This window comes from Taudactylus pleione, unplaced genomic scaffold (genome assembly GCF_031769625.1).
Source record: "Taudactylus pleione unplaced genomic scaffold, aTauple2 ptg000205l, whole genome shotgun sequence".
Classification (NCBI taxonomy): Eukaryota; Metazoa; Chordata; class Amphibia; order Anura; family Myobatrachidae; genus Taudactylus; species Taudactylus pleione.
The window spans coordinates 4,937,686-4,947,500 of NW_028284607.1; the positions used below are offsets into that span (position 1 = coordinate 4,937,686).

The 9,815-nt window shown below is 40.8% G+C and overlaps 1 protein-coding gene across 3 annotated transcripts in view; it reads right to left on the reverse strand.

Moving 5' to 3' along the window:
* SMPD4 (sphingomyelin phosphodiesterase 4) overlaps positions 1-9,815 on the reverse strand; it is a 49,225-nt gene that overhangs the window by 18,373 nt on the left and 21,037 nt on the right. For 2 of the 3 annotated variants that reach the window (XM_088477868.1, XM_088477869.1), the window contains exons 10-14: positions 3,823-3,968; positions 2,739-2,829; positions 2,545-2,651; positions 1,378-1,541; positions 1,049-1,254 (exon numbers count right to left, since the gene is read on the reverse strand). In XM_088477868.1, the coding sequence (XP_088333994.1) occupies positions 1,049-1,254; positions 1,378-1,541; positions 2,545-2,651; positions 2,739-2,829; positions 3,823-3,968 (714 nt within the window). Of the gene's footprint in view, positions 1-1,048; positions 1,255-1,377; positions 1,542-2,544; positions 2,652-2,738; positions 2,830-3,822; positions 3,969-4,835; positions 4,920-9,815 lie in introns of all 3 variants that reach the window. The other variant, XM_088477870.1, reaches the window with a different exon arrangement.

Consider the following 9,815-nt stretch of genomic DNA (forward strand, 5'->3'; position numbering starts at 1 on the left):
CCAAAGCAGACTCCTACCGGGATATGGACTCGTTTGTTATAAAAGAATTGTTTTACACATAAGTCAAATAGATACGGTAAAAAAAAAAAAAAAAAAAAAAAAAAAAGGAAAAACTGAATTTTTATCAGTAAACAGGGCTTGCATCAAATTTTCTGGAGAAACCGGATAATATGTATCAATCTCTACATGGTATAAAATAGAGTCCATCTTTGTGATATATCATTATGGTTTAGGCAGCTTAAGCCAAAAAAGCGCTCCATTGACTTGTTTCACTAAAATAGTCACTGCTCGGCTCCCTTTTGTCATACAGTAATGTTTCATACACATAAACCTTCCTCAACAGATGCTCTATAGAATAGTGAAAACTGCATCAAGATCTGTCCCGTGGTTCTCAAATTAGCCCTAACAGACAGACGCCTATCAGGGACTTTATTTTATACCATGTATAGATATAGATGTACAAACTTCACCTTAACCCCACTGTGATAATATTTACAAATGATTCCTTCCTCATACACAAAGATTGCATGAAAATATTTTACACATTTTTTAAATAATTGTTACAAACCATGCAAAAGAATTGTATAAATGATTAAATAATTCACATGAAAGACTCCTTGAAACTGAACGTATTAATTATGCTGTTAATATATTGCCTCAAAATAAAACAAAACTCTCAAATAAGGAATTGTGGGCTGGGGCTTTTTATATTATTTCATTTACAGTGGACTTCTTTTTGTACCCCATTTGTTGCCCTGGTGAGCTCTAACTAGATTGAAACTACTGTCTGCTAGCTGAATCAATGGCTACATATATCTGATCCAATGTATTCTATACAGTCAGCAGTGCAAGATACATAGTTTAGTAAAGCGAAATATGTGATTTGCATGCTTCTCCGCACAGTTACTTTAGCGACAACGAAACCCCCAATTTGTTTACTTAAATTATATAAATATATACATATATCATGCGCCTAATTGTTTTAAAATGGATTTTACAGCAATTTAATTTGACTTTATTTACATATGCTATCTGATTCCACACTTACCAGATTCCTCGCCTCACTGCCAAACATTTGCATGTACTGGGACTCCTGTCCCTCAAGACTGTATACATGGCTCTTCACCTTGAAAGAAGAATCCATGATTGGTGGCTGCCAGGATGAAAGAAAGCTACCACCAAAGCTTGGTGATATCAGCAGTCTGTGCTGTCGGTGGGGAATAACCGGATCTGGTTCCAGTAACAATTGCTCGCCTGTAGAGAGCCAAGGATCAGAAGATTATCTGTTAATGTTCAAGATATTACAGATTAAAAAAAATAAATGACATGAATGAAGATGTAGAGCATTTATCTGGCACACTAAGGCTGTGGTTTTACCTTTTTGGATCATCTCTGGCAAGTTGGGTTGGGAGAAAACTTTTGCTGCTCTGAAGAGCATCAGCGCATTCTTGGGGCTGACAAGGTCACTACGGATGGCGCGGTTCAAAAAACGAAGAAACAGCTTTGTGTATATGAGCAAGTTCTCCTGCACAAATGGAGCCCTGTCATTGAAGAGTAACATGTATAATGCTGTTTCTAATGTACATTGCTGATGACATCGGCAAAATGAAGCATCAATGTATTTCCTGTTCAATCTCAAGCAAATAAAGAAATCACCTTCACAGTGCTAAGAATAAATGCACCACACAGAAGATAATTTTTACAAGATGAGCATTTTAAATCCGCACTACAACCTAACGAAACAGTTTACACCACAGCTTCCCAAAGTCGGTCCTCAAGGCACACTAATGGTCCAAGGTTTTAATATCATCCATGGTTGAGCACAGATGGCTAAATCAAAAAACTGGGGTACTAATTAAGTCACCTGTGCCCAAATATGTCTATCCATAAAATCTGGTTCATTAGGGTGCCTTGAGGACCTCTGGTTTACACAATGGCCCTGTTCCTCTTACAGCCCAGGCAGATAAACTTGTGGGGGAGCTGCATGTGGCGATTGGTCCTCTGCTCACCTCCCCTTGTAATTGTGAATTGGCAAAATACATTGTTTCGTTATCCAGTCAGGTGGTCAACACTCAGAATGTCGATAGGTTCTGAATGTGGATATGAATTTTAGGTCGATATCCAATATGATGACATAATTAGGTAGACATGGTTAAAATGTCGACCATTTAACATGTCAACAACAGAATACCAACATATGTTTTTGTTCATATTTTAGGGCTGGACTAAACCAAAAAACATATGCCGACATTTTGGTGTCCGCATGTTAAATGTTGACATTCTGAACGTGACGACCTAATTGGTTGTCGATCTTCTGAACGCCGACTAGTCATACCACACCCCAATAGTTTGTAGGTTCTGTATCACAAAATGGGTAGAGTCCCAGGAAAAACTACTGCATATGCAGCATCAATACAGCAAGGGGGAGAGCATATTAATTCGCTATTTTCAGTAGATGGTAGTGCAGCTTCTAATTAAGCCAACAAATAACCAAATTGATATCGCTTTCAAGAGCTTGGATTCAATAGGTCTGACGCTGCTCACCATTTTTCGGAGACACTGTGGTTTTGTGGCTCATTGATGACTGGTGAGGTGGGTCTTTCTGGCACATATCTCCATGGCTGTACATAACTAAGCCACATCTCCAGTACCTGCAGGAAAGGGTGGTCATTTATCCAATATAAAAGCACCAGATAATTATGGTTCAATAGAGACAAAGTTATATGCCATATACGTACCGCTCTGAAGGAGGCATCGAGAGGCCAGTGCCCAAAGCAGTGCTGCAAGAAGATGTATAGCTTCTGCTGGATGAATCTAGGGATAACCACCCTGCCAGGAACAGAGCAACAAAAAGAAATTTATATTTTGCATAACTGTGTACATATAAATATACATTCTAAGTTGCTCCACAGGGGTGGGAATGTTCTAAAAATGCTTTACAAGGTATCAGGAAAAAGTTTTAAAAAGGGCAAGCACAACCCATACGAAACTTATTCCTACACATAGGGACAGTACTGGAAGGTCAGTGCTTGCTTCTGTGCTGCTTGTAGAGCACCATTACTGTATATGGATTCTACGATACACTATCAGTTTACATGGCTTCACAAGTTTATGTGCCAGCTTAATTTAAGAGGCTGATTCGAGGCAACAGCACCTTCATCGCCCCCTAAAACACATTGAATTTGCCCCTAAATTACACATTTTAGCTCGCAGCCCCATAGGGGTGCATGTACTAAGAAGGTAACCAGTTTAGGAGCTACCATTTTGATGCACACTGTATTGTGCATTATTGAAATCGATCCCTAGGAAAGATCACAGCTATTACATAAAATATTCCCCAGGAAAATATAGCTATTTCTGCATGACTACCATACTAACCTATCACTGAACAGGTGTGTATTGTGTCTACAGCAAAAGGCCATTTAGGAGTTCTGTTGAGTCCTAGGACAAAATGTGGCCTGCACTCTGCCAATGACCTACACCTCAGAGCTAGTGAAAAGTTTAGCACGAGGGATATTCCTATAGCAGTCACCCTTGTAAATACTCAAAAAAGTGATTCCTTTGAGCCAAGGCATGTTAATGGTCACTTAAGTATCAGTGAGGACTCAAATCAGTTTTAAAAAGAAAACTTAACAGTTGACATGGGAGCATAATTCTGTTTGCAAAACACTGTCCATGTATCGAGCGGATATAAAACCAAGAAACACTTTCCAATTACAGCATTCTCCAACATATTCATGTCTCATCTATTCCAGAGGGATTACAAATGAATTGTTTTTATTGCTAATGACACATAAGCAGATGCACACACTAAGAACACACCTTTTAAGCTCTTCCAGGGGACTTTGCGTGTGAGAGTGGACAGAAGGAGAGGACTGCTCAGGCCTCTGACTGTTGGCAAAAGTGTGCAAGTGTTTCACTAGAACTCTAACCACCAAAACATGTTGCTCTGTGGGCTGGAAAGCCTCCTACAAACCAGGAAAAAAATACAATGTTACCGACTGGTGCACAGATATTTAGCCCACAGCACAAACCAATGTGGGATAATTATGCAATGAGCACAGCATGGGAAGGAGAGGAGGCAGACTGCAAGGCATTTTTACTGAAGCTCGCATTCACCCTATACAGTATGCCCGAAAAATATAGTATTAGCAGCCAGTGTCAATTGGCTGTAGCTACAAAAAAGAAAACATGATCAAGGTCAAATATTTCTCTTTAATGTGTTTTTGTATATGTACTTGGCACATCTGCATTTACACTTGGCTCTGTGACAGCATTCATATTAGACACGCAAGCTAGGATGAAAGAACAAAGACATTATTTAAATAGACTGAAAAGAAGGAAGCACTAGGCACTGCACGCACTATGGAAAGTCCTACAGAAGACAATGACACAATATTTTACAAAGCCCATCATTGCCTGGTTATGCAGGAAATGCTGGTGACGGATTACTGGGTAGAGTGAATGCATCTGATCAGCAACATTAAATACTATATAAACAATTACAAATTTCCCAGCCAAAGCAGTTCAGTGCTTATCATCCAGTTTCAGCCGGTTAAAGGCAACAAAGGCCTCCATAGAGCCTTTAGCAAAAGGAAAGAATGCACCATTCTGAGATGCAGAATATCAGCAACATATCAAAGCAAAGTTATTTAAAGCATGATACCCAACTTCAAAGAAGTTAAAAATGCCCTTTATCGTAGCATGATTGTCCGTGCCCAGCAAATGACATCCCCACATTGCACTGGAAAGAGGATGTAAGATGGCAGAAGCTCCCTTCCCCCTCCCAGCTACGATTTATAACACAGAAGTGTGTCCCAGAGAGCTGGAAGTACTTGATATGAATGGAGGGACCCAGGCAGAGCAGGAAAAATGTACGAAGTGCTGGACACATTGAGCCTGTAGTGAAGAGCTTCCAGCTGAAACACACACAGGAGCCAACAGGTGACGAGGAAGAGGGGATGGGGAGGTGCAGGGACAAAAATAGAGAAATAACAAAACACAAAATATGGAATGAGAGAAAACATACATGGTTAAATAAATAATAAAAAAATAAAACAAACAAGATTGGGCAACACAAATGCAGAATCTGAAAGACACATTTTCATCAATCTGACCCATCTAACATGACTATTAGCAATTCAATTAAATTGGACTTCTTTTGATGTAGTGCTGGAAGCAAAGAGAAATATCTACATTTATTCCAAAAATTAGATTTTTTATTTTGTACTTGTGATGTTAAATCCTTTTCTCTCAGACCACTTGGAGGCACTGGATACCATGGGTATAGTGTGGAGTGACAGGGAGCTTGGGCACTTTAAATATACTGGAGAAAAGCTCAAGCTGCCTTTATACTCCATCGGCTGCCTGGGAACTTCAGATTTAAATCCCATTTCTTCTGGCACAACTGCTCGGGAAAAAATACCATGCTGCCCAGGAGGCTCTCACCCATCTAACATTTTCACGAACAGGCAGTCCTGTCCCCAAAGTAAGCCTGACCAATCACCATGTAATCCACCTCGCAATGGTCTTTTTGGAAGTTGGCCAGCCTCTGTAAAAAAACAGACCGGTCCTCCGCGTCTTGTGGAAGTCCTTGGTCCAATGTACAAACATTTTCAAGTACATTACAGTGTACAAAGAACGGAAAGCCCTCTTCATGTGGCTATTTATTACAGTCTAAAGGTGAAAAAGGCTATGCAGCTTTGAAAATGGTTTGAACCACATGGTCATAAATCCTTCAGCCCTTAAAACCAGCCAAAGGAAACTCTGGTAATGAAAGGGACCCTTACTTAGAGATCGGGTCTTGGAAGCAGCCACAATGTTGGGCCCTCGAGAATGTCTGTGTACCAAGACCTTCCAGGCCAGTCCGATGATAAGAAAATAACGTGAACACTATTACATTTTATCTTTTTTTTTAGCACCATTAAAAGCTACACTACTGGAGTGAACACAGATTAGATGGAAGCTCCAAGGAACCCATGTCAACCAGAAATTCCTGCGGATAACTCAACCTGGATGGAAGTCAACATGTTAACATCTGGTTAACCATAATGGCCCACCTCTGGATGAAGGAACCTTTCCCTTGTGGGAGACAAGCACTCTACTGATAGGCATCAAATGGAAGTCCAATTTGTTGGTAATATGCCAAGTTGGAACTCTGGACATTGAGAATCAAACAATGAAATTTCAAGGTATGGGCTATTTCCAGCATATGAGCCTGCTGCAAACCCAGAGATTTTGTCTTGATCCCCAGGTAACGACCATCATCCCTCTGTATCCAAGAAGGGTAGTCATCACTGTCATTATCTTTGTTAACACCCTCTGTGCTGAAAAGAACAGCGTTTCTGAACAAGAAAAAGGTTTCAATAAAATTAAAATCTTCTGTTTCAGGATTGGAATAACTACTCATGCTGAAAGAAAGTACAGGATGGCTTAACTCCTAGGAAAACACTCAGGGAGACAGGTAGTTATAAAAAAAAAAAATCCTGGGTGGAAACTGCAGTGCTAGGATGTATGCCCAACTTACAATGCCTCTTACCCATGTGTTTGTAAAGGAATTAAAGCACCGATCTTGAAGGGAACCAGAAGACCCCCGCGACGAAAGGAGATCCTGGGTGGGAAGCCCGCCCTTCATGCTGACGGCTTGTCAGAGAGCTTGGGAGCTGGAAGCTTCACTGCACAGGCCACTATGTCTCTGTAGCCTTCACAGGGATCAGAGAAATGATCTATGGATGTTGGACACCTCGTTTTCTTAAGAGTGGAAAGATTATAGTTCTTTCCTCCTGAAGCTTGTGAAACTATTTCAAGCAGTTTGAAAACCAACGTACCTCCCCAAGAGTATGGATGGGACCCCAGAAGGAACGGCCTGCTGAGCCTGAAATTGTAGACCATATCAACGGGTTTCCTTCAGATAGTCAGGGGCATCACCAATATACCCCACCAGAACTAGCACCTCCGCCAAATGTTCCACCCACCTTTCCACTACTGTACTAAACAAAGCAAAACCCCCACCATTGTGTAAAAAGTCTTATTGAGGCTTCAATTTTCCTATCCATGCTATTCAGTAAGGTAGTAATTTTAACATGTGGTGTCTTAGAGGCGAGTTATGGGAGCATCCACCTTAGGCAATAATTCATATTTTGTCATAATCTTGCAGAGGAGAAGATAAAAGGACTACAATCTGTGAGAAACCTGGAATCAGGTCTATACCATGCTTTGTTAAACAGATCTTCCAATTGAGCGAAAGAGGTGAAAAGAAAAACAGGCTATTTACTCTTCCTTTTAATAACTTATATATATATTTTATAAAAAAGAAAGGAAAAAGGGGCCCTAAAAAATGATTTCATTTTTTTCTTACATTTTTTTATTTCATTATTAAAAGATGAATGAAAAGGTTTTTGAAAATAAAATATTATTAGGGGTGTCAAGCACAACTCCGTGTCTATAGGCTCCCTTAGCTTTTTTCCCGCTAGCCTCATCTGGCTAGCAGGGCGTCTAGAATGGCACACTGCAGCCGGAATCTATGCAGCAGTGCCGCCTGGAGCGTCCTTAGGATGCTTCAGACGGTCACACCTCTGCCCTTACAGCTCTCCGCAGCATCCTGAAGATGCTCCAGGCATTGCTGCAATCACCGACAATTGTGGCCCCGCCCCCATGTGATGTCACACTGTGGGGGTGTGGCCTGCACAAGGCCAGCGAATAATGTTCTATATATCAAAATGGCCCTCAGCACAAAAAGGTTCCCCACCCCTGGTCTAGTATCTACCTGACACATACACTAGATAATCCACTCCCAGCTTCCTGTGCAATTCTAATCAGGACATGGGGAAAGCTCAAGGTCAAAGCTGTCTGCCACCTCACCTTCCTCCTGGAAGGAAAAGTCACAGTGAAACTGCTGAGACTGTGTAACTCCTGGAAGTTAACGCTTCCATGGTATAGAAGGAGTGATGATAGTCATGACCCTTTCCATGAACAAGGACAAATGAAGCAGACCCTGCACAGACAGTGCTAGGTACAGAGACCAAGCAGGTACATGGGGCGCTGCAGAGGTGGAGGGTAAGGTGCACTTGTCAGAGGGCGATGTCTCTTCCCAGAGCTCTTGTAACTCCCACCATACTCTGCTTCCAATAGTATGTGGCGAACTGCAATAGCCTGGCCCACTGAAGTGACGGCCTACACTTCACTTGCAGTACATAAGTGAATCTGTCTTTTGGCTTGCTCATCATATCCTTTTAAACAATTAAAAGTTATGTTTTAATATAATAATTTACAACATTAAGAGAGCCCCCACAAATGTTTTCCCTGTTCTAATCCTGTTGTCTCTTGTACAAAAGGAACAATTTTCAATATTTCATGTACAAATTAACACTGGAGAACACCACCAAAACTTGAAAATCAAAAGGTATAAATTTCAACTAATTATCCAATTAATATTGTTAGCTTACTTATATAACTAATAATTTCCTAGTCCTGTGCAGGGCATCTAAACTGGGCACAAAGCTATTTGGAGTGACAAAGTCCTCTCCCCTGAAAAAGAGATAACGAGGCAAGAAAATAATTTCTCCATTACACAACCTTAGGTGACCCAAAGCTGCAAAACAGTCACAGGCAAGAGCCCACTGGAAGTACATGTCATAACTACTTATCTGCCGCTAAAAGGGCAGACCTGCTGTTCCGAATCTGGCAGGTTTGTCCATTCTAGTGGACTTGCCAAGTGGGAAGCCACACCAGAAAGGAAGCCATAAAAAAGAAAAAACGGTACCTCCCCCAGGGTCCAGCAATGACAATAGATGCCCCTTTAGCAATGGTGCACAGACCTGCACCACCTGTACAGCTAGGCAGTAACTTGTACAGAGAATAGACTCCTAAATAGTGGGAGCCAGTTACTTATCTATTGCGTATCTGGCCCGATAGCCACAGGAAACACTTGAATCACGGTAACTACCAGCATCCACAGTGACCAGGTCCCAGCTGCGGCTGAGGGATATCATCCAAAGATCAAAATTAAAATGCCTCCAATAAGCAGCCAGACAAAAAAGAAGCGCCCAGCTCCAGAGGGAACAAAACTGAAGTTCCTAAGCAGCCAATGGAGAGATGGAGGAGAAAGAACTTCAGCTCCATGTTAGTACATTTAAAGGGACCAAGCTCCTGTCAAAGCATTTTATGCCCATGATATCCAGTTTAACTTAACTGAATGCTAGAGAAACAGACTATATAATGATTTGTCTACTGCCTGCAATGTTTATAGTTTTCAATACCGCATTCACAATATTTTACTCATCAAATCATGTTATAATTGCACAAACAGAAGCAAAGAATCACGTATGACAAAGCATCACAAGACCGAGAATCAGACTTTTAAAGCCACATCATACAATACCAACTGAAGAGGAGTATGGATGAAAGTGTTATGTTACGCTTAGACGAAAAGATACACTTGACATGAATTGGACTTAGCAATTTTATCCACAAAATATATCAGTAATTAGACTCCAAACATTTTAAATAACATTGTTACTATGATCCCTAGGTCACAGCACCGTCACATATTAAAAAAAGAAGATTTTTCAGAAAATTTTTACATAACACCTTCATCCACTCTTCTCTCCAATTAATGTAAAGGGGTTGATGTATCAAGCAGTGTAAATAGTGGAGAAGTGGACCAGTGGAGACGTTGCCCCTAGCAACCAATCAGCTCTGAGGTAGCATTTATCAAGTAGATTATATAAAATAATAGGTAGAAGCATATTGGTTGCTATGGATAACTTCTCCATTGGTCCACTCCTATTTTCACTACTTGATAAAGCAGCTCCAAA